Raw genomic sequence first — 26,229 nt, 5'->3', positions numbered from 1 at the left:
ATTTCATCCTCTGATTAGTCCTACGCCTACGGAATTCAGGGCAACAAAAAATAATACAATAAAATAAATCCGGTAATACATGCATAAACCATCGTACAAAGTACGACTCGGGAGCAACATAACAGGCAGGCAAAAACTCAATAAAAAATGATACATAAATGAATGAAAAAAGGCTTCATTTTGGCTTTCATTATTTGCCTTTGGCATAGATAAGCGTCCCTTCCGAGTGTAATGAGTGATACACTAGGTGTTGGTGGACACACGTGTAATGCGAGTGCTAGTGTAGTGGTACATACAGTCGGTGGCAGATGTGACGTGTCGCATGGAGCAGTCGAGCCCATAGTCGCGAAACGAAGCCGGTGTTACAGTATCTGTATTGACAGTGGAAGAAAAGCTGTAGGACCTGACCCGCTTACAACACAAATATGCCCCCTAAGCAAGACGATGTGGACGAATTGTTCGAAATTCGGAACTCATTTTACATTGGGAATTTCCAACAGTGTATCAATGAAGCACAGAAGCTAAAAGTAAGTCGGTTTGTTAGCGCAAGTAGGCCGTAGCCGTAGGCTTTGTTTATCGTTGTCCCATCTACTAGAATTGGTGTGAGTAAATAATTGGCCACGTCGGCGAGGCCTTCATTTGTTCCACAGTACATGTAGCAAAGCAAATACTTTCTGTCTGCCTTTATCACAATAGCCAGCTAATTTATTACTAACTTAATAGAGCTAAATGTAAGCCAAGTCGGTGACATGTCTGATCGTGAGTCTGAATGTACATGTCGTTATGACCCGCCTTGCCCTGCCCGGGCCTGGCCCTGAGGCTGAGGCTAAGCTGAGCGGCTGAGCCGAGGCCTGGGTAGACGCTAGGGTTCTATAACTTCTAGTAAATTTAGATTTAAAATATTGTAATGTCATGCATGAGCCAGGATCGAGTGAACAATGCGGTGTCAATGGTAAAACACAATTTTGACCTTCCCACATAGAATCCTCATTGCTGAATGAAGAAGAAAAGAAGAAGGAATAACTTAATAAGAGGAGGAGGAGGAGGAGGATGATAAAAAGAAGAAGATCGAAAAAGAACAGAAGAAGACATTACCACTGGCCATTTTACACACACATTACTAGTGACTGTACCAATGTCAATGATCTACCAATTTCAGTCCAATCATGTATTCTATTTCTATTTAAATTTCCTCTTTTTTTTAGGTCTAGTAGTCAACTTGATTCTCGTTTCTACAAAAATTTAATTACACTGCAACTAGAGGTCGTAATCATAGAGATAAGAAGAAGTAGAAGAACAAGAAGAAGAAGACTGCTCCACATCACGTATATCCAGCTAGGGATTAGCATGATTAGATAAGATAGTTCTTTTGATGTATAGTCTGTTCACCCACACGCATGTACACCAAGTTTTAGGTAGGATCATGTACAACCAGAAGGAACGACCGGAAGTCTCGACAGGACTACATGATGATGATGATGTGGTGTAATACTTTGTGATTTCTGTAATTTTACTAGTGGAGGGTATACGGCCCAACAGGAACTGTACGCTTGATAACAGTAATGACAGTATGAAAACCTGCACCAAGGTTCGACCTCCGATGTCAAAATTTGACTGTACGCAAAAGCATGCATAGGTTTCTACACATGTAGCCAGCGGTCAAACTTTGGAGTCCAGATGGTGTTATGGTCAACTTACAAACTAAGCTGTATGGGTTGCTGCTTACACTGTCAGTACAGTGTTGACACTTTTCTGTACACATTGTCATTGATAAACATGAAAAAGGAAAAGAAAAAGAAAATCACCTATTTGACTGGTATGTGTACCATGTCATTTTTGCATTAGTATCTGTATCAGTTTGATGTTGATATCTCCATAGTAACATTACTTTGCTCTACCTGTGAGAAGAAGTTTTATTGAAACGTCTAAAAATCTTAGTATTACTACATTGTACTAACTTCGCCCAAAATGTGTTGATATTGCTTTTGACAGCCATCAAACTCAGAGCTTGCTCTCACCAGAGATGTCTTCATGTACCGGGCCTATGCTGCAGGGGTAAGAGTAATCAGAGCCTTGCAATATTTAAGACTATATAATACTAGCACTGAGATATTGTGCATTTATACCAACACATTGTATGCCTCTTCTTTCAGAGTCTGGAAGTATATACAACATTGAAAGCATTGTTGTCTGCCATTTTACTGTGTTGATGGCAAGAAGTTTACAGAGATATATAACCATGCAGATTTTTTTTTCCTGTACTTCTATAGAACTCACAGCTGTTCAATGACAGATAAGTGCAAAACATTCAAAGGGAAGATTCTAAGATAATCGCTGGATAGGTATAGTGTACAATTGATTGAGCCAATCTAATAAGGACATTATGAGGAGTGAGAATTTTTCTTTTTAATTATTATTTTGTGTACATTGCTCATTTTCCAGTGTGGTACCAACTTCTGTAGAGTTATTCTTCACTTATTTATTTGTTCATTTATTTCTAGTTTCATTGTTTGTGTGCTTTTTTGTGTTGTGAAGGGTCGCTATGGAGTTGTGCTGGATGAGGTGTCAAACTCATCCTCCTCTGAGCTGAGTGCGGTTAGGATGTTTGCAGACTACCTCGCCAACCCAGACAAGAGGTACAGTAGAGACTGCCTTCCGATGACTTATGAATTTTGTAGGTTTCAGTCATGTAGACGTACAGTAGGAAACGATCCTCTCAAATCTTGTCAGGAAGAAGTTGAATCTGAGCAACAAAATCTTCTTACCAAAATCAATCCTGGAGATGTTTCAGTGATGTTGAATTGTAATTGTACCCTCAAAATATTGTCCGTCACTTTCATGGCAATTGTTCATAAAATCGTTTTTCTTTTTCAGGGAGGATGGGGGCATTGGTATTTACCTTGCATATCCTGTGTTGGAGATTTATGCAAGAAAATTACAGCCTTGTATGAAGCTGGAAATAAAAATCAATTATGATTAATTTATTATTGAAATCTGGTCGTAAGTTGTGCCCTTACTCAAGCTGTATGGAACCCTGATCATCATGATTGCATAATGATATTATCAGTCTCAGTCCCATACACATCAAGACTTGCAGTCTGATTTACAAGTGTGAGTGAGAAATGTATTACTAAGTTTTGGGATGTATGGCAAGGTCTGAAAGTGCATCTCTTGCATGGTAGCACTGGGATTCACATCACAATGATGTTATGGTATTTTAGAGGAGTAGCACTGAAAAGTATTGTTGTCTCCATTCTTCACACTCCTGTGTAGAGAGAAGCTTGTGGCTGAGCTTGACTCTAAGATGAGCAGCAGCGTCGACGCCAGCAACGACACATTCCTCCTCATGGCAGCCTCTATCTACTACCATGAACAGGTAAATTCGACGTGACATTTGCGTGTACACGTGCAGGTCGAGCACTGCAGAGAAAGTGTCTGTACTCTCAATGCATTTATGAATGGATGTTCGTTCCTTAAAAAAAAAAAAAGAAGAATAAAAAGAAGATGGGTCTATGGTAATGGTGAATGAGATAATCACGTCTTTAGTCAAGCTATCCACATGTATTGAGTAAATATTACTTAAATTGCATTTCAGAGTCAGGTTTTGATTTCTTGCTTTGGTCATTTGTTTGCAAGTGTATGTCTCATTGCCTTTTGCGAGTGTATGTGGTGGTGGTGCCAATTTTCAGTGTAATGTATGTCAGAGCTGATTTCTTCTTCCAATGAATGAATCTTGGGAGAAAAATGTGAAAAAACCCCCCAGTAATTTAGTAGTCACCTGAACCCCAAAGTGAAATGCAGAATTTCAAGTATTCAGCATGTCGCACAGTCATTCATCCATGATTATCCTCAAAGCAGATTTTTAATGCATGTACTCAAGGAGCACCAACTTTGAAACAGCTATTTCAAACAAAATGGATTCTGATGAGCATGAACATATCTTTGGCAAACATTACTTCAAGAAAGTCAATCAAATGTCTTTGATTTATATATGTAGACTCACAGCAAACTTTAACTTTGTATTGTATATTTCCACTCTCTCCTCAGAACTTTGATTCTGCTCTGAGGTGTTTACGGCAGTCAGAGTCATTAGAATGGTAAGTGGACGTGCGAATTTCGCAGGACGTCATGCCACTTGTTTCTCTTTGCTGTAATCATTCCAATTAACCTGATCAAATCTGTGTTAGATATTTTACTTACCTGTTACAAAGTGAGACGTTCTCATTAAAGTTACATTTCGTCTTCTTTTCTATTTGATTGCAAACAGCAGCATAAGAAGGTACTTTGCTTTACCTTCATTATGCAAGGAACATGTAAACTGTCAAACAGTAAGACTCATCATAGGTTGTAATAATACATATTGTGTAATTTGTTTGTAAGCTAGTCAGTACTACATTTATTAATGACTGGTATTCAATGTTTTCTTTTTTGTAGGCTGGTAGGTGCAGTAAAACCTCAAAACCAGATAGAGAATCCTGGAAATTTTGATGTTCTATCCCAGAACTAGTTGGCAGATTGATTAAAGATTTGACGCAAACTATGTTATTATCCCACCATCAACCGAATAAATCTTGCAGTTCGCAATTAGGATTATCAATGCATGCCAACTAGTATACCTACACTATGTACAATATCTTCATCAAGCATGGTCGGAGTCAGTTTGCATCACACCAGGCTTTTTTCTTTTGTTCACCTCTGTCTGAGATGCCTCACTTTGTGTTTTTAATCCGCAGTATCGCTATGTCTGTACAGTGCTATTTATCTCTGGACAAGGTGGATTTGGCAAAGTGAGTACCAGTACATGTATTTTGCCGTTGAGTGTATGCTATGTGCATCTGGTGGAATTAGCATTGTGGCATTAATGAGGGGCAGATTTGGCAAAGTAAGTGTGTATGTATTTTTAAATGTTTTTGTGCTGCATGTGTCTTGTACAACTGGAATTGAATATGGGATAGTGGTTGCCATATTCTGGTATAATTCACTCAGGTTGCTTATGGGAACATGTCTGCAGTGTCAATTGCTGTACATTGCATCAGTGAACAGTTACAGTATCTGGATAAATTGCTGATATACTGTATACGCCATATATTTCGCGAGTCTAAATTTTTGCAAATCGGGAATTCCTGACGATTTCGCGAGTGGTTAAATTCGCGATCGTGGAGTCCTGTACTGAACGGAGAAATGTACATGCGTACGTCACATTCACATTGGGATCAGAGTCAATATTTTCGCATGTCTTTAATTTTGCGAATAGCACCCATTTCGCGAAATTCGCAAAAATAAAAACCTTGCGAAATATTCAGCGTATACAGTAGATTTTATTTTTCTATACTCGGTTGTCACATGTTTCTCTTTCAAACTTTCTATATACCTATCTGTCTGTTTATCTTTCTGTCTGTTCACTTGTTTGTTTTCTGCATCAAGTTAAGTGAAAGTCAATTTCTCTCTCTCTATTTCTCTCTGTATTGATTAATCTTTCTATCTATTCATCTATCTATCTACAGTATATACCAAAAGAAACTTTGCGTTAAATTTACGTGTAATGCAAGCGCCGATCGGTACTGCGTTAATCTTTCTGCGTTACAAAATTAACGATCACCGTGCGTGAATGATCGTTACAGATCGTTACAGATCGTTACTGTGCGTTACAGATCGTTACTGTGCGTTAATTTTTAGATCTTGCGTTAGCGGACTTGTCATGTGGACTGGCAAGAAATCTCGGAAATTGCGAGACTCGGAGATGCCTCGGTTAAGTAACTGTCGTTCGTAATATTTACTACGGACAATTCCTGCCGGCGGAAGGCATTTAAATAGCGATATCAAATGCCGAAAAGATTTTGTAGTTGAGCAGAACTCCCCTGGCAATGTCGTGTTGTCATGGTCATCAAATTTGTACTCATGGGCGCAGTCAATGGAATCGGGCAAGCAAAAATTTCGAAGCCACATTTTCCCCCACAGCCAGCATATTCCATCGAACATTGAACCCATGAAATCACGCATACGCAAGCCTAAAACTAACGCCGACTGTCTAACGTTAGCGATGTCACGATTTCAACAACTGTCAGACACTTACTCAATTCAGGAAGGTGCAAAAGTCCATTTATATTCCAATACACAAAGTCACAACGTGTGTCTCGCCGAATAACTGGTGGTAGTGTGTGGTGACAAAGCCGAGTATTTCGGCAGTAAAAGTAGCTGCAGCAGAAGAAAATGTCTACCACTTTCTGCTCTCATTATTACACTGCCAGCAGGTGAGTCAAGTGGTGACTTGATAGGCACGCTTCACATGAAAGTTTACCCAGAAACATGAAAAATCCCACGATGCCAACAGTGGGGAATGGGGAGGGGTGGAGAGAGAGAGAGACCAATCAACAGAAGAAACCGCGCGTACTGGCGCATTCTCGGAGGTTTTAGGAAGAACTGGTATTGTTGTAATTGTGTGAGTGCTTGTTATTGTTTTGCTTAAATTGCAAGCGCAAGGGTCAATAACCAATTCCCCTATTTTTTTTTTATTGTTTACGAGACAACGAGGTTAAAGCAAACACATGTGAGACAGTTCAGTTTACATTTGCAATGGCCTTCTCAATTGAACGGACTTTATTTACAATCGATCAGGATCATACTTAATTGTATCGACACGCTGTCATGTATAGCGTTGTAGTGACAGACAAAAATCTTATATTATTCTGGCGTTCAGAATAATGCTTACAACTAGGTATAAATTGAACAGATGTACATTACCCCTCTTGACTTGTTCAAAATCAAGCTCAATAATGTGGATCCACAGATATTATCCGAATTAGGAAATTCCAAATATTGATATAAACATTCACCACCAATAATCTAACACGGTGTATCAGGGCGCGAAATCTCCAGTTTATGTTAAGTCCAGGAATGTTCCGCGAAAATCCACTGAATGGCGTGCGTCACTTCGCGAGGACGGCGTCGTCGAAGATGAGCGTGAAGGACGAAATCGGGGCGAAAAACTCGAACACGACGGGTCCAGAGCGAGATGAAACGGGAACGGGATGACGGTTGACTGGATGCTCGGCATGAATGAGGCAAGGAGCAAGGAGTCAGATTTGCCTGAAATGATGTAGATGCCGCATTGTGACAGTCATCGGCAGAGATTGAGCGGACATTATCCTCTTATACACGTGTATACAGAGTCAACAGTTTCTAATTGCCGGTTGTAATAGACTGACTGTGGGCTGCGGTGCTGTTCTCCTCCCGGGGAAAGATGCTTATTTCCAGGCTGTCGAGGCATAGGCTGAAAAGCAAGGGCTGCCAGGCGTAGCAAAGTCCTCTCAAAATCTCCAGCCAAGTATTTGTGGAGAAACAAGGACTGCCTGACGAAACAAAGTCCTCACACAGTTTTCAGCCAAAAGTCATGAAGTTGAGGAGAAAAATCAGCTAGACGAGCTGATCTCGGGCAGCATAATCAGCAGTCAATGGCAATTTCAAAGTCCCTTCTAATTCCGAGTTTTCAGGGTTTTTATATGGCTCGATCATGGCAGCGAAGTGGAGGTCGTGGTCAAACTCACTTCCTCTTCAGGGGTCAAAGATGCACACGAAGTCTCCGTCCAGTCTGAGGTCAAATTTTGTTTTTAGCTGCCTGGCATTAGGACGCGTCAATCAGACAGCAACTGGTATATTTCCCTGTCATCTTATTTATGCACACAATGAGATCTATTTGCCCTGAACTTGGAAGAAAAACGACCCCGGAAACACTAAAGAGTGAGGGGTCAGTGGTGGTGTTCTTCCCTAAGAGGTGGTGATTTGTTATGGTCAGTGATAATGAGGCTTCGGGCCAAGGGGTACTTTATCAAAAGGTCAGGCAGAGCGGTCAACTGTCAGCTGTGGTGCCTGTGCTGCAGTGTGACATTTTGCAGTGCCCACTTCTACTGCCTATATCATAATAAGAAACTGTACAAATACAATATCAGGCACCCGTCCTAGTTTTAAACAGACTTTCCTTCTCTTTTCCTAAATCAATGTAAATACAAGATGCAAGAGGGTTTTGCACATTTTTCACTTTCAGGACAGAGCAGTGCACTGTGGTCACCATGGTAACGCAGTACAGCGCTGCTACATTCAATCCCCCCCTAGTAAGGAAGTCCTTGCCAAAGCACTTGCTTACGACAAACAAGAAACGCACTATATACTATGTACAGATCTCTAGCAAACAATGCAAGTACAGAAATGTAGGTTAAACATAGATGGTTAGCCAGTATAAAGTTGAATACATGCACTATTTACATGAAATGCTCTATCAAAGCGACTGGAATAAAACTAAGCTTCCCAGGACTAAGACCACAACACTGGCAGTGTAAAATATTATATTTACATATTTTCAGCCTCAACAATACGTTCAAGACAATGGAGCATGTATTCCAATCAGGAGAGCTGTATGGAATGTGGCAAATTTCCATAATTGAACAAAAAATAATAAATACAATATCCATATTATTAGTTAGACGTCCCGGAAAACCTTGTCTTATTCTAACAAAATTTGATTTGGCCAACAGACATTTTGTCCTATCCTATAGTAAGTACTATAGTCGAATGGGTGGAGCAGACACAACAATACGCTCTACTGAGACGTGTGGTAAAAATCCTCAAAAAAAAAACAACTCTATTTACTGTATAGGATTAGAAGCGCATTACAACAACCATGAGTCAATTGACTTTTGATTCTACCAATAATAGTAAAGCCACTGCAGACTTTATCAACGTGTTCGACAGAGCATTCACTCCACTATCGACACTAAATCCAGTTCAAGGAATAAACCTTGCCAAGAAAGAGATAGAAAGATACAGAGAAGAGAGAGGAAGAGAGAGATACATAACATAAAAGCATGCACAAATGCTCAACAGTCAGAATCTTAAACGTAAACTGTACACAACATTATTTACAATGTATGAAAAGGCTCCCATGCGGGAGCATTCACTCTTACATAACCTCGACTTTTGTGGTTCATCTTATCCATATAGTGAAGCGACGTGTAAACGCACGCTCGGACAGCACAAATTCAAACGACTGGATTTCTGCTGTCAGAAAAATCATTTTGAAACATAATTACAATGTCTTCACAGTATATGATGATTGGTAAAGGGTATTGGAATCTTTGAAGAAGAGCTTAAACTTCATAATCCAACAAATGTTTTGGCCATTTGACGTGACGCCCAGATTTGGTTTGCCTAGTTGCGGGTTGCGTCGGAGTGGCGGGAGAGTTAACTTCATTCGCCTTTTTTGCATTAGGTGGGGAAAGTTGTGATTCGTCGTCATGACCGTGCTGCAGGTCGTCCTGCACACTGCTCGGTTCGATATAAGCAACTTTAAGTCGATCGATACTAACTTGTTCTCGTTTGCCGTTGATGTCGAGGGTGTAATATTTGTCAGTGCGTTTTAGCACTTTGTAAGGGCCGGAGTAAGGCTGTTCTAGCGGTTTACGTACCCTATCTACGCGCACGAACACATGTGAACATGTACATAAATCCTTCGGCAGGTGGGTCGTTGTGCTCTGAGCACGGGGAGATGTGGGATGGATTTGACTCATGTGGTCGCGCAATCGGGAGACATAGTCGCTAGGGTCAACATCCGCACGCTTGGGGTCAACGAACTGTGCCGGTAATCGCAGCGTAGTCCCGAAGACTAACTCCACTGGGGAACATGAAAGGTCATCTTTAACAGTTGAGCGAATGCCCAACAAGATGACGGGGAGGTGTTCACACCAGCGTGTAGGGTCTGGTTTAGTTTTCATCGCCGCTTTCATCTGGTGATGAAAACGCTCTATCATGCCATTTGCCGCCGGATGCTAGGCTGTAGTGCGAATTCGCGAAGTGCCGAGCATGCGTGTTAAGTTGGTAAACAGCTGGGACTCGAACTGAGTTCCTCGGTCAGTAGTTACTGTTTCGGGCGCTCCGTAAACAGCAACCCAACGTTCAATGAATGCTCTAGCAACCGTCTCCGCTGTTATATCAGGCAGAGGAATAGCCTCTGGCCAGCGAGAGTAACGATCAATGCATGTCAACAAATATGTATATCCTCGGGATGGAGGAAGAGGACCTACTATATCTATGTGAACATGTGCGAATCGCGCATCTGGGATTGCGAATGTCCCAAGGGGTGATTTGACATGCCGATGCACTTTGGCTTTCTGACATGCAATGCATTGGCGTGCCCATGTGCGAACATCTTTATTTACTGAGGGCCACACAAATCGAGATGATACAGCTATCTGACTGGCTTTAATGCCTGGATGTGATAGGCCATGTATAGCATCAAATATCGCTTTTCTGTGCGACTGGGGGACAAATGGGCGTGGTTTGCCGGTGGACATGTCACAGACTAGAGCACTGTTGGTGTCGATAAGGGGCACGCGCTCTAACCGCAAGCTAGTTTGGGGGTTACGCAATTCTGCTTGTAGCTCGGCATCTAGTGCCTGGGCTTGCGCCATGACCTCATAATTGACAGTCTCGCCTGCCTGAATCAGGCTGACCTGGGTACGCGAAAGTAGGTCGGCCACGACGTTGTCCGTCCCTCGAATGTGTCGTATGTCTGTTGTGAATTGGGAGATGTAATCCAAATGTCTAATCTCGCGCGGGCTGTGGCGATCTGGCTTTGCATTGAAAGCATGGATGATGGGCTTGTGATCGGTGAAAACGCAGAAGTCTCGACCATCTAGCATGTATCTGAAGTGTTTGATCGCGAGATATATAGCTAGGAGCTCCCGCCCAAAGGTGCTATAGCGTGTCTCTGCTTGGTTGAGCTTACGCGAAAAGAAAGCAATAGGCTGCCACTGTTCGTTAGTAAGCTGCTGCACTACACCTCCTACCGCCCTGTCGGATGCATCAACGGCGACGCTTAGGGGGAACTGGGAATTAGGGTAAGACAGCAGCGTGACTTCGGAGATTTTCGCTTTAATCTCGCTGAATGCCGCTTCGCACGCTGGTGACCACGGCAGTGGTTTGCGTGAGCGAGGTGGACGATTGCGGAGTAGGTCTGTCAGAGGTAGCAGAGTCTCGGCACAATTCGGCAGAAATCGACGGTAGAAGTTCACGAGGCCGAGGAAAGCGCGAAGTTGTTTGGCTGAGGTGGGCGTGGCGCACCGGCGTATCGCATCAACTTTGTCGGGCAAGGGGCACACGCCTTCGCAGTTAATGCGATGACCCAAGAAGTCGATCGTGTCCCGCCCAAATTCGCACTTGTTAGGATTGACGACAACGCCGAATTCTTGTAGCCTAGTGAACAACAAACGAAGATGGTGTTCGTGCTCCTCTTCGTTGTCACTGGCTACAAGCAAGTCGTCAATGTAAGCGTACACAAATGGTAACCCACGAAGCACGCGATCGATGAAACGCTGAAAAGTTTGCGCGGCGTTACGCAAGCCGAAGGGCATACGCAAAAATTCAAACAAACCAAAGGGCGTGCATATCGCCGTCTTACACACGTCTTCAGGTGCCACCGGAATTTGATGGTAAGCACGTACTAGGTCTATTTTAGAAAAGACCTGCTTACCATGCAAATTCGATGCAAAATCCTGAATGTGAGGTATTGGGTACCTATCTGGTATGGTGGATCTGTTGAGCCCACGATAGTCTCCGCACGGGCGCCAGTCCCCCTCAGTCTTCTTTGGCACCATGTGTAATGGTGACGACCATTGACTGTTGGAGGGCTGGATAATGCCGAGATCCATCATGTGCTCAAATTCGGCGCGGGCGATCTTAAGCCGGTCAGGAGCTAGTCGACGTGGTCTTGCATGCACCGATTGACCACGGGTCTCGATGTGGTGCAAAACATCGTGCTTGATATCTTGCGGCCGATACACCGGTTTGGTTATTTCGACAAATTCTTCGCAAAGCATCCTAGTATACCGATTGTCAGCTGCGATATTGTCAATCACTGGGCTGATAGCCTGACAATTAGCAGGTTGGCCGGTAATGGTAATGCTTGTTAGCGGGTCGATGAGGCGGTGCTTATTTACGTCAACCAAGAAATTGAAATGATACAGAAAATCGGCACCTATAATAGGCATTGACACATCGGCAATGACGAAGACCCAACGGCATACACGGCGTAAACCGAAATCAAGGGTGAGCGAGCGCTGGCCAAATGTTTTAATCCTAGTTTCATTCGCTGCACGCAGAAACATTGCACTTGGCTTACAGCAATCTTGTTTCGTCCTAGGAAAAACTGACACAGCGGCGCCAGTGTCGATGAGAAACTGTCTATTAGAGTTTCGATCCGTGACGTAAAATAAGCGACTGGGGTTGGCTTGACTGCCAGAGTGGTGTGTCGCGGCTACCCTCCGGCTCGCTAGTTTCCCGCTGGGAAATGCTTGCATCCCGCCTTGCATCGCTCTGCTTTGTCACCATATTTGTGATGGTACCAACACAAATCGGCTGGCTGTTGCTCCGTTTCAGCTGGTGCATTGCCTGCGTTGGCCTCCTCTTTCTTTCGGGCGCGACCACGGCTACGGCTGCGACTACGACTTCGATTTTCGGCTGCCTTCGCGCCTATTTCTAGCCGCTTGAGTCGGGTTTCAATGCCTTGGAGCAGACTTACGAGCTTGTCAAGCTGTGCGGTAGAGGGTGCCACCGCTGCGCTCGCGACGACGGGAGGGTCTACCATGTTCACAGTCGGAATATGTGCGTCGAGGATTCTGTCTGCGAGTTCGGCGAGCTCGGTCAGTGGCAGGGTTTCTTTAGTGGACGCCAAGATTAGACGCACGCTATTCGGCAGTCGTTGTAAAAACAACTGTCGCATTATGCCTTTCTCTAGCTGCTGCTCGCCGACCAGCTGATTCATTCGACGAAGCAGCTGGGAGGGCTTGCGGTCGCCGAGCTCCTCCTCCGTCAATAATTTCTGAACTCTGCGTTGTTCAGACTCTGACGTGCGCTCTGTCAATTGCCGCTTTAAGACGGTATATGGGGTGTCTTTTGGAGTGTTAATGATAATATCGCGCACCTCCATAGCAACATCCGGCGTTAGCGTAGCTATCACGTGGGAGTACTTGGTTTCCTCCCTCGTGATACCCTTGGTCGTGAACTGCGCCTCTGCCTGTGCAAACCAAACCTGTGGGTCAGCCCTCCAAAATCGAGGTAATTTGATGGTTCCCGCGGCATTGACTGCCGGGCTAGAGCTAGCACCTGAATCTGAACTAGGTGAACCACGAGTAGTCTCGACGTTAGACTCAGTCTCAACATTAGGCTCAGCCATAATTATCTGAGAAGTTACAGAACTAGGATATAAGACTCACAAAATTGAACACTAAAACCTTGACTCAGTTGTCTAATTAATGCGTCTATGCATACACTCCACTCATCCGACAAGTTAACCATTAGATAACTGAAAAACTGATCGATTTACAACTCATCAGAAGACATTATACTTTGAGAAACATATCAACATTTGCCGCAATTTGGTGTCAACAGTTATCAACTTAAGCAAGATGTGTATACTCGAACATCGCTGTCTCGGATCACTTCAAATCACGTCGATTTCGATCACGTCGGGGTCACCACTTTAGGAAGAACTGGTATTGTTGTAATTGTGTGAGTGCTTGTTATTGTTTTGCTTAAATTGCAAGCGCAAGGGTCAATAACCAATTCCCCTATTTTTTTTTTTATTGTTTACGAGACAACGAGGTTAAAGCAAACACATGTGAGACAGTTCAGTTTACATTTGCAATGGCCTTCTCAATTGAACGGACTTTATTTACAATCGATCAGGATCATACTTAATTGTATCGACACGCTGTCATGTATAGCGTTGTAGTGACAGACAAAAATCTTATATTATTCTGGCGTTCAGAATAATGCTTACAACTAGGTATAAATTGAACAGATGTACATTACCCCTCTTGACTTGTTCAAAATCAAGCTCAATAATGTGGATCCACAGATATTATCCGAATTAGGAAATTCCAAATATTGATATAAACATTCACCACCAATAATCTAACACGGTGTATCAGGGCGCGAAATCTCCAGTTTATGTTAAGTCCAGGAATGTTCCGCGAAAATCCACTGAATGGCGTGCGTCACTTCGCGAGGACGGCGTCGTCGAAGATGAGCGTGAAGGACGAAATCGGGGCGAAAAACTCGAACACGACGGGTCCAGAGCGAGATGAAACGGGAACGGGATGACGGTTGACTGGATGCTCGGCATGAATGAGGCAAGGAGCAAGGAGTCAGATTTGCCTGAAATGATGTAGATGCCGCATTGTGACAGTCATCGGCAGAGATTGAGCGGACATTATCCTCTTATACATGTGTATACAGAGTCAACAGTTTCTAATTGCCGGTTGTAATAGACTGACTGTGGGCTGCGGTGCTGTTCTCCTCCCGGGGAAAGATGCTTATTTCCAGGCTGTCGAGGCATAGGCTGAAAAGCAAGGGCTGCCAGGCGTAGCAAAGTCCTCTCAAAATCTCCAGCCAAGTATTTGTGGAGAAACAAGGACTGCCTGACGAAACAAAGTCCTCACACAGTTTTCAGCCAAAAGTCATGAAGTTGAGGAGAAAAATCAGCTAGACGAGCTGATCTCGGGCAGCATAATCAGCAGTCAATGGCAATTTCAAAGTCCCTTCTAATTCCGAGTTTTCAGGGTTTTTATATGGCTCGATCATGGCAGCGAAGTGGAGGTCATGGTCAAACTCACTTCCTCTTCAGGGGTCAAAGATGCACACGAAGTCTCCGTCCAGTCTGAGGTCAAATTTTGTTTTTAGCTGCCTGGCATTAGGACGCGTCAATCAGACAGCAACTGGTATATTTCCCTGTCATCTTATTTATGCACACAATGAGATCTATTTGCCCTGAACTTGGAAGAAAAACGACCCCGGAAACACTAAAGAGTGAGGGGTCAGTGACGGTGTTCTTCCCTAAGAGGTGGTGATTTGTTATGGTCAGTGATAATGAGGCTTCGGGCCAAGGGGTACTTTATCAAAAGGTCAGGCAGAGCGGTCAACTGTCAGCTGTGGTGCCTGTGCTGCAGTGTGACATTTTGCAGTGCCCACTTCTACTGCCTATATCATAATAAGAAACTGTACAAATACAATATCAGGCACCCGTCCTAGTTTTAAACAGACTTTCCTTCTCTTTTCCTAAATCAATGTAAATACAAGATGCAAGAGGGTTTTGCACATTTTTCACTTTCAGGACAGAGCAGTGCACTGTGGTCACCATGGTAACGCAGTACAGCGCTGCTACAAGGTCATGAACAGTCTGGGCTCTTGGAGATGAACAGAGAAGGAATGTTTAATTAAAGATAGCTCAAGTCGAAGACCCAGGATTACAAACGTTGATTCTTTTTTTCCCCTTTCATGAAACATGCCTTCACGTTTAGAAATGGTTGCACTCCTTTAAAAAAAAATCTCCTGCGATTTTTGTTAACTTAATATAGCCGTTTAAAACGTCAAACTTACCATGAAAGTGTTACTACTTGTAATACAATAGTTAATACTATACCTATTGCTTTAATCATATCTGTATAACACAAATTTGACTACCAATGACAATAAAAAATACTTGTATTTGTTTTGTGCGGAGATTTTTTTTTTTTTTTTTGGTCTTTATCCCGACTAGTTCCTATGAAATTTCTAATGTTTTTACGGCAGCATCAACAGCCTAAAATAAATTACTGACAGATTTATAGATTACGAAATTTTTGGCAACCATCCATTTGAACGTCAGGCATGAAAAGCTCCTGATATTCAGCAAAAACAACTCAACAGATCAGAGACAAAGTTCCTTCAAATTTTGAGAAATAGCACGCAGATTTGCTGGGCGTGGTAGGGTCCATGCTTTGAGATCGTCACAATCGTGTTGTCACCAGGGAGGTGGAGTGTCTCTCTTCCACCTCCCTGTTGTCACGGAGTATCGGGAAGTTCTCACAAACTCCAGGATCACCCCTCCCTGCCAACTCCATGTTGCTCCCAGGGAGGCGGGAAGAGTCTCTTCCCACCTCTCTGTTGCTCCCCAACGTGCATCGTGAATGCGTGGCGTTTCTTGTCACCGTCAGTACCCGAGGCTGCTTTGTATTTGTCTTGGAATATTGATTCTTCTTGTCAAGACTTGAGTGTAGTAATCGTTTTGCATGGCTATGTAAAAAATTGTGATACAACGTGTACTCAACTCGTCTTTGTGATTTTTTCTTCAGTCCAAAAGGAAGACAAAATAGTATCATGACGTTTGCAATTGTTCAAAAGGTCTGCTTTTGATAACTCAGACTACCATGGTACTCAGTAATCACCCTTGTTTTCCCGCTCCCAGGCCCTCCAATTTTATTGAGCAATCCACACGCGCGCGCAAATTCCTTTGCCATGTGGTTTTGCCAGCCAGCTGTCGGAATGTGCTTTGAAGTTACATTTTAGCCTGGCCTGGCTGGCATGAATGGGTGTCGAGTTTCAATCAATACCTACTGTTGTTTTATTCTTGTATTTGAACATGTCGTTTCACCTGACAACACACGGAGATCGGGAAGGTGTAGGGCTAGGGAAGAGGTTTTTGTTGTGTGTTGCAACCTAATCCGGGCAATTAACCCCAGAGGGCAATTACCCCCTCCCCCGAATACTGGTTAATGGTAAGGTTAGAGTAAAGATTAGGGTTAGGTTTAGGGTGAGGAGTTTGGGTTATGGTTAGGATTAGGGCCAGGGGAAGGGTCCGGGGTAATTGCCCAGGAAGAAAAGAGGGACGCGCTTTTGTTCTTGGTCAAATCAATTTTCCTAGGTGATGCTGTGGAGCTAGAAAGGAACAAAAAAGGCAATTATGATGTCTGGCGTACTTCCGGGACGTCTTATTTTTCTTGCACTCTAAAATTTCCTATTGTTTGGCGTTATCAATTTCATTAATTGTTGTTTAGTTACCCTCTTTCGCATTATAAACTTAAAGTCCATAGAACATTCATTCGCATTAAGATCACACTCGAAAAGCTATACTGGTGTATAGTTTGAACACAGCAAAATGAAATAACGAATATCCTGCAGATTTTCCAAAATTATGCGTCATGTGGGTCAATTCATTTTCTTTTCTTTCTTTTTTTTTCATTTGTCTTCTTGTCGATGTGGGGGGTAGATTCAGGATATATTACTTTTCCTTTTCCCCTTTCGGCCCGATGCGATTACTCCTGGTGCTGACATTCTTTCTGCTCGTCTTCCAATTACAAGTTATACTGTTGTTGTAAATAAATGCGCATGGAGCCCCAGCTGTATCGAAAAAAAAAAAAAAAAAGCTATCTAAAGTTGACCTTCAAATACAAGTAAAATCAGAATCAATTTAATGGTACGGGTTCGCGGTTTCAATCCCCTCGAAGCCCGCGATATTTGCCTTTCAGCAAGACACTTTATCCACAAAAGGCCAGGGCTCCACACTAACTTTTATTTCGGTGGCCCGATCGGGCCACCAAAATGATTGATTTTTATTTTGTGGTGGCCCGAAAAGAAAAACAAACAAGCAAAACTACCGGTCCTAAACATAGAAAAATAAATATCAAGTATTACTGAAGTGAGTGAAATGAGAAAGTGGGAGCATTTGCAGACATTGTAAACATCCGACATTTGTTTTAGCATCGTAAAGAGGGAAAAGTTACCGTTATTTATTTCTGATGGAAATTCAAGCAATCATCCAACATTTACAAGTATTTTAACACCTTCCGGACGTGAAAGCAAACATCCGCTCTTTATTTTATCATCTATGAGCCGATTGATACCGTTAATCATTTCCAAACGTACAAACAACAATCTGTTACTTATTTTAGCATCGTACGGAGCAGAATATTACCGTTATTCATCTCCAAATTCAAAAGCAAACACCCGACATTCATTTTATGATCGAAGGAGCCGAATGTCACTGCTGTCCACTTTCGAAAGTGAAATGAATCATCTGACATATTTCAGCATCGCACGGAGCCGAATGTTATACTGTTTTTCACATTCAAACGTCAAGGCAGACATCCGACATTTACTTTAACATCAAACGCAACTGAATGTTATTGTTATTCATTTCGAAATGTTAAATAGCAAATGTCTGATATTTATTTTAGCATCTTAATTATGGAGCAGAATGTCGATACTGTTTTTCACTTCCGAACGTTCAAGCAATCATCTGACATTTATTTTGGCATCTTCCGAAGCCGAATGTTATTGAGCACTATTTACTTTCGAACGTAAAAGCGAACATTCGGCATTTCATCGTCGTATATATACGGAGCTGAATATCATTGTTATTCATTTCCGAACGTCAAAGGGATCATTCGACATATATTTTAGTATCTTCCGGAGCTGAATATTATTGCCATTTACTTTCGAACGTAAAAGCGAACATCCAGCAATTATTTCATCATCGTACTGAGTTGAATACTATTGTTATTCATTTCCGAACGCCAAAGCAAACATTCAACATTTATTTTAGCATCTTCCGGAGCTGATCGTTATTGCTATTTACTTTCGAACATAAAAGCAAACATCCGACAGTTATTTAGCATCGTATGGAGCAAAATATTACTGTTATTCACTTCCGAGCGTAAAAACAATTATCTGACAATTATTTCAGCATCTTCTGGAGCCGAATGTTGTTGCTATTCACTTCCGAAAGTAAAAGCAAATATCCAACATTTATCTCATCGTTGTACGAAGTTGATTATTATTGTTATTCATTTCCGAACGCCAAAGGGATAATTCGACATTTACTTTAGCATCTTCCGGAGCTGAATATTATTGTTATTTCCTTTCGAACGTAAAGGTAAATTTCCGGCATTTATTCTATCATCGTACGTAGTTGAATATCATTATCATTTATATTCGACCGTCAAAGCAAACATTCGACATTTATTTCAGCATCTTCCGGAGCCGTATTTTATCCTTATTCATTTCCGAACGTAAAGGTAAATTTCCGGCATTTATTCTATCATCGTACGTAGTTGAATATCATTATCATTTATATTCGACCGTCAAAGCAAACATTCGACATTTATTTCAGCATCTTCCGGAGCCGTATTTTATTCTTATTCATTTCCGAACGCAAAATCAAATATCTGACATTAATTTCAGCACCGTACGGAGCTGAATCTTACCATTATTCATTTCCAAAAGTATAAGCAAACATCCGACATTTATTTTTGTATAATACGGAGTCGAATATTACCGTTATTCATTTCCAAAATTAAGAGCAAACATCTGACATTTATTCTAGCAGCTTACGGAGCCGATAGTTACCGCTGTTCATTTTCAAAACTAAAGGCAAACATCCGGCTTTTTTGGTGGCCCGGCGTGCGTTTTTGGTGACGCCGGTCGCAAATTAACAATGCGCGAAATCGTGATTCGATTCGCGAAAAGACTACGCTAAATCGCTACACTCGGCAGGGGCTACGTCGTCCTTTCACCAGGTCTCGTTACAAAACCAAAATCTCGCGTGAGTTCTTGCGTTACCTATCGTTAATTTTAACGAAACATCGTTAATTTGCGATACGGATCGTTACTCATCGTTACTACAAACGTTAATTTTCCCGATCGTTACTTTGCGTTACTAACGATTCAGGTGAAAGCGCTTGCGTTAATGAAACGTTAATGTTGATTAACGCAAAGTTTATTTTGGTATATACTGTATCTACCTACCTATTTAAATATCTATTCACATATGGCTTGTATACACCAATCATTTCATTCTCTTGCATAGTTTTTGTATTTGTTTTTGCATAATTTGTATTTGTGTTTTCTCTTGTTACCATGTCTGCAAGTTTGTTTTTTTTTTTTTTTAAAGATAGATAGATGAATAAATGTTAAATAAATGGCAAATGAATACATATCTATCTGCTTAATACCTATCTGTGTTTTCACTTGTTTGTTTTTCTGTACCCAGGAAAGAGGTAAAGAAGATGCAAGAGAAGGATGATGATGCCACCCTCACTCAGCTGGCTCAGGCTTGGTTCAACCTAGCTGTGGTGAGTGCTCAAAAATGCATCCTGTGCACCACTGGTCATCAGCCGAAGCTTTCTCACAGCTTCACACTTCGTGAACAAAATGTTTGAAAGGAAGATAGCTGCCTCCTTTGTGAAGTTGTTTTTTCTTTCTTGTTTCTGTGGGTTTTGTTTGTTGAACAATTACATTAAAATTACATAGGTGACAGGTGGCACATGAGTTAAATGTAGAATTATCTGTTCAGTTTGTTGTTTTTGTCTTGTTTGTTTTGTTTTTTGACAGGGATCTAGCTTGTCATAGATTTGCTACATGAGAATTTCAGGGTAAATGCTTGGCTCGGGAGAGGGTACTCTGGCAAGAACTGGATGGTGTGTTCTGAAGGTTGTGTTTTTAAAGAGAAATTGAGTGAGGACTCTTACCTTTATCCATACAAGACCCAGCATCAAAAAGGCATTTCATGACTGTTGGGATGTGAGAGGTTACAGTAGCCTAGAGGACCTTGTCCTAGCCCTGCTGTAAAGTAGGTGCTTTGGGCCAGACCTAGATCATAATGTACTGGAGCACATTAAATATTTGCTGGGTTGGAAGTCACACACTTTTGGGTCTTTCCTAAAAACATGCAAGTAAGTCAATTAATGTAAACTTGTTAAGCCAGTAGTATCCTCTTCTCAAAATGTTCATATTTCATTGCCCTTGATGGTGTAATGTCGCCCTCTCTTGTTGGCAGGGTGGAGAGAAGCTCCAGGATGCCTTCTACATCTTCCAGGAGTTGGCGGACAAGAACTCCTCCACCTCGCTCCTCCTCAACGGCCAGGCCTCGGCCTACATGCAGCAGAACAAGATGGAGGATGCAGAGGATGTACTGCAGGAGGCCATGAATAAGGTTCGTCCAGACTCTTGTACAGTAGAAAGTGTTTAAGCTCTTAAAGGACATATATTCCTTTTGCAGACGTCACAAAATTTTGCATTGTGGGAGAATGTCTCCCAATGTCATGTATGAAATCTTTTGGTAATACTCCTCAGAGCTTAAAAAAAAAAATGAAAAACTAATTCCATACCACCTGAGAATATGCACCCCTTTTGTACCAAGAATACATGTAACAGATTTTCTCACAGTCTGAATGAATTATAACTGGGAATTTGGAGTATTATTCCCCCGTCCATCATAAAGAAGTTTCTAGTTTTATCATTCTGAGTAAAGGTCTGACTTTCCTACATCTACAGTATACCAGCCTATGAAAGGAATCTAATCATCAGGGTTGCAAAAGGGACACAAAAAATTTAGAAGCGGGATCTTCCAATCCATGTTTATGGTGCTATTCCATGCCATGTTCAAATTGTCTGTAGACGAAAAGAGTAAAACCTGTAAAAATAAAATGATACAGTAGTTTCAATAAAATCAACAGCCATATTGGTTGCAACATCGTGTTGAAATTAGCTCAGCTGATGTTGTCATCACCTCACAGCACTCCCACTGGTTTGCACTCAAAATCATAATGAAAATCATGTTTGTGGTTGATAATTATCAACTGTAGCCCTTTCCTCGATGAAAGTCATAATTTCCAGGTTGTTGCAACATCAACAACAAACTGATGCAAGGAGTACAAGGTCATCCTTTCAATTTCATGTGAATGACAGAAATTTTTGAAGAGTTATTTAATAATAGGAATGATAATGTTAGTAAGTGATAAAAGTCCTGATGATCATAATTCAGTCACTGCACACAAATTCTTCTCGCCCGACCCTAAGACTAATTCCACGCAAGTGCTGCTAATGAAGTAATTATTATAATAGCTACGTTCGTGGTACTAATATGACATCATTATGTCAGCATGTGATCATTCTTTCAAACTTATTTTAGTGGATGCTTGGACATTATTATGTCCATACTGTTCATTTACCACTAGATTTCCTGTTTTTATTCAGTTGTATTAACCATTTTGCAAATAAAAAAATGAAACCAGTCAGTAAATACTGAGCAAGTTATAAAAGTCTACTCCATGATAATATTTACCTAAAAAGATAAAGACTGACATAACTCTGGAGTCAAACCAAGATTGCTTGCAATTTTTTCTCCATACAGGACAGCAATAACCCCGAGACTCTCATCAACATGATTGTCCTTTCACAACACCTCGGCAAGGCACCAGAGGTACGTATTCAGCCTAGTTTGAAAGCTGCTGCAGTGGGGGCTTACAACTTTTGAAAGCTGGTGAATTCTGTAATCAAAGATGTTAGAAATGTGTGACTGTTGATTGATTGTTGGCAGTCTCTGAAAATTGAAAATGCACCATTTTGTGTGTTTGTTGTTGTTTTTTTTTTTATATTGCAACAAACATGTGAGCATGTTATATACTTTAACATCCATTTTTTTTTTTCTCTAATGTAGATGCCATGATGGAAAAAAAAAATCACAATTGAATGTACCTACACATGATATACAAGGTTGTTGAGGTAGAAATTTTCATCGATATTCATGCTGTGATACCAGTGGATACATTTTGTGCTAAAACTCTGCCTCTCTATGTTGAGAAAAATAATTCTCTTCGTGTAATGGCACACGATATGTGTACCAGTACAAGTTGCTGTTCTTTTCCTTTTGTGCAATTCAGGTGACCAACAGGTACATCTCACAATTGAGGGACTCTCACGCAAGACATCCATTCATGAAAGACTACTCAGACAAGGTGAGAAACTTATAATTCTGGCAAATTCTCCCCAAATGTAATATGCTATGAAACCAGAAAATGTTCACATGCATGAAGCCAAGATTCACAAAAAACACAAATGCACACAAAAGTGTTTGTCTCTACAATGCATTGAATGGCAGTGGTATTTCACTATAGTTTCATGCCGCAAATGTTTTTGATTTTACAGTATACTGGACTTCACTGGACAAAACTGTTGATTTTGTGCACTGTATTAAGTTTGGCATTCATATTTTTGGTAAGATCTATCCTTGAGTAACACTCTGAAATGACCTGCGTTTCACTAGAAAGCTTTCAAAGTAGGCAAAAAGAGTGAAGTCTATGTACAAGATGATTATTTGTGTAGGTTTCTATAATCTACAGAGGACTTTGCATTGCATACTTTCACCATATAATGTGAAATCATTTGATTCTTAATAAAACCATATTACAAACAAGGGAGACTAAAATTTCATTGTAAATGTTTATCTCTCTGTTGTGCAGGAAGCCGAGTTTGAACGTCTAGCAACACAATACGTGTCCAGCTAGGATTCACCAATCAAAAGGACTCATTCCCGATGTGAAAAGTTAGAGATAGACAATTTCCTGTAAATACACATTGTAGTTTTACATCTGTTATAGCCTTTTATTTGTATCTCAGCAAAGAGAGTTATCTATGTTTAATCCATAGACATTGCGTCATGGGTCTACATACTATTTAACACGGGGAACCCCATGGCATAATGGCCTAATGTAGAAAACAGGCAAGTTGTGTATGCATCGCAATTAGCTTTGTGATTATTTGCCTTTTATCATGCAAGATTGTCATTACGTGGTTGAACTTAAGACAACGGTCTGCATCAAAGAAAAGAGCACAGTCTTTGATGAAAATGTGATCCCACTGTGATCATGAACCTGCAGAGCAGTGTCTGCGAAGCTCGAAAGTCGAAGAAATGTTTGGAATTATGATGGATTACAGTTCCAGATTTGCTGAGAAGTCTGTAATATAATCAAAGCAGATTGCTGGAAAATTTTGCATTTGTACAATGCACAAAGAAGACATAAGGAAATAGTGGTGCAAGTTTTTAATTCATTTGCGAATAGGCAAAAATCTCTCAATGTTGCAGCCTCTTTCATCTCAGCAGCAAATACCTTTGGAATATGGCAGACCAAATGTTAGCATTGTTCTGTTTCTGTGATTTGTGACAAGGATTGTATATGAACTCCATGAATAAGTCCTGTAGACTCACAATATAATAAACTCTTTAAAATTAAGAAATTTGTTATCACAAGAATTTATCATAGCAGGGTGGCAAGAACAGTGAAATGCATTGTACATTGTACTAAGAAATTTCAAATTTGGGACCAATGAACTTACAATATACCTTGTTAAAGCAGGATTTTTTTTTCTTTTCAAACTGTGTTCTTTACAACAAGAGTCTACTGTGCTAAAGACATGTGATCATTTGCAGCTCCGTTCAGAAACAAGCACTTTTGAAACAAGTATTTATGAACAACAAACAAGTATGTTTAGAATATCAATCCCTTAGGCGGGTCACTGCATTTGTTCCAAGAGTGTAAGCTGGATTCCATTGTTCCCGATGTATCTTGGATTCAAACTATTGTGAAAACTTCCAATTTTTCTGATCAAGTACTTAAAATCAGAAGGGGGAGGGGGCAGTGTCTTCATGCAATTGTTTTACATGTGTTAACTCAAGAAATAGTTGTGATATCTAATCACTCAAACTTTATTTCAAAGCTGTTGGGGTTTCTCTTTGGGCAGTTGTTCATTACCATATGTACAAGAACTGGCCATCGTGTAGACCTCATGTACTCATTTTTTTCACTCTAGATCTTCACACACACTCAAGACTTTTGTGTTAGCCCCTGTATAAAAGATTTAGGTTTAAATGACTTTCTAGGGTCAATGAAAGGGCTAGAGGACTTCATTTGGTATCTCTGTATGAATGCTTTCACATTTTTCTTTTGGAATAAATACCTAACTATGAAAGTTCTATAGTTGCGTATATACATGAAGGTTTAGAAAAGCAGAAAAGGTTTATCTGTGTGTCACGTGGAAACCTGAAGTGTATAACATGATTAATTTTCAGTGAATAAATTCTGTTATTTCATTAAAAAAAAAGAAGAAAACTTGTTTCAAGTTGATATTATGTCTGTTTCACCGTGGTGCACAGTACACATACGTACAAGGGACTGTGGAACTTTTTTTTTTTTGTTGTTGTTGAGGGGTAGGGTAGCTCCTACTAGGGTCAGAAAGCATATCGTTGGTGGTGTGACAAGACCTTGTATCACAAATTTTGGAGAAAATCATTTGTTTTAATTGTCAGATAATTGGTTAAGTGATGTCCTGACCAAATCCAAGCTGTCTTACCCCAAAATGAAGCCACCACAGCATGTCAAAGGAAAGGTGATCCCATTTGTTGTGGTTTGGCTGCCATGTTATTTCATTCTCCTGAACATGTGGCATTTTTTAGATACAGGGTTTTGTCGACCCAACAGCGATATCATGTATAAGGGCAGGCTATAAAGGTAGCTAGTAATGTAAGCTAGTTGTACACAGATTCATCTAATATGAAAAACACACCTGTATTGATAGAAATAACCTCCACAACACATCAAAATGGAAACACTACATGCTATATGCATTTTAATCAGTATTCAACTGATATACTGTATCTATTTATTTCAGAAAAGGGTACATGCCAGTGGCAAGTTCAACTACACAAGTAACACAAAAATAAATTACCAAGTATAGTGCTAATCTTATGCTCTAGTAAAGGTGTTGACTGCTACATAATGATGATCAATGCGATACCAACATGTAGATTAACATAACTGCAATTTGCATAACAAAAGTATAAAAAGTTAAGACAGCATGTCCCGCTTGCGAGTAAATGAAAGCACTCTTAAAAAGAACAAGAACTTTTTAAAACTTCTTGAAAGTGTAGAAACACTTCACACTTCTCCAGAAGACTGAAACCCATTGCTTGATTCCTGAAACCTGAGTAAGGATCTGAGAAGGAACAGAGCCCATTTGAGAAGCACTACACTGTAAAAGCTCCCAGCATACCATATTTCACACATCGAAGACTTGTTCATGACTGTTTTGAGAATGGTACATACTATTACAAGCTGCACACACATTCTGTACCATGTACTTAAAAATCTAGCAAAGCTTTGTGGATACTGTGAAATACAGTTTACTCATAGTAGTACTTTGAAGTGCAGCTACCCAGAGACTCCAACCCCAAGCACCTTCTGATCTGGAGATTCTCCCGCTTGAGACCTCTAGGAAACGGGAGACTCCAGGCGCGAAGCGCACATCACGGGGTCCAGGGCACTGGAAGCTCTTACGGTTCTCGGTGCTCTCTCGTGCTATCTAAGGCCTATTTTTAAACATACGATGGCAATAAGTAAGAATGGCAATAAGTAAGAAATCATTTCAAGCGGGAGACACAGAGCCAGGGCGGGAGAAATTAAATCTCAAGCGGGAGAATGGGAGATTTTGCAAAAATGGGCTTTCAGCGGGAGATCTCCCATCAAAAGTGGGAGAGTTGGAGTCTCTGGCTACCTTACACTGATTTGTACAGTGTCAGTTTGTTTCTTT

At 41.1% G+C, this 26,229-nt stretch overlaps 1 protein-coding gene across 1 annotated transcript; it reads left to right on the top strand.

Annotated features, from left to right (window-relative positions):
• Nucleotides 1–352: 352 nt before the first annotated feature.
• LOC140230613 (coatomer subunit epsilon-like) lies at nucleotides 353–24,741 on the top strand. The gene is made up of 11 exons (XM_072310753.1): nucleotides 353–527; nucleotides 1,993–2,055; nucleotides 2,536–2,636; nucleotides 3,274–3,376; nucleotides 4,048–4,097; nucleotides 4,734–4,787; nucleotides 19,856–19,937; nucleotides 20,642–20,797; nucleotides 21,998–22,066; nucleotides 22,527–22,601; nucleotides 23,106–24,741. The coding sequence occupies exons 1-11, from the start codon at nucleotides 426–428 to the stop codon at nucleotides 23,148–23,150; spliced, it is 900 nt and encodes a 299-aa protein (XP_072166854.1). The 5' UTR covers nucleotides 353–425; the 3' UTR covers nucleotides 23,151–24,741.
• Nucleotides 24,742–26,229: the final 1,488 nt, after the last annotated feature.

Source organism: Diadema setosum, chromosome 7 (genome assembly GCF_964275005.1).
Source record: "Diadema setosum chromosome 7, eeDiaSeto1, whole genome shotgun sequence".
NCBI classification, from domain to species: domain Eukaryota; kingdom Metazoa; phylum Echinodermata; class Echinoidea; order Diadematoida; family Diadematidae; genus Diadema; species Diadema setosum.
The sequence above is the reverse complement of the archived record's forward strand: the minus strand, read 5'-3'. Positions and strand labels throughout refer to the sequence as shown.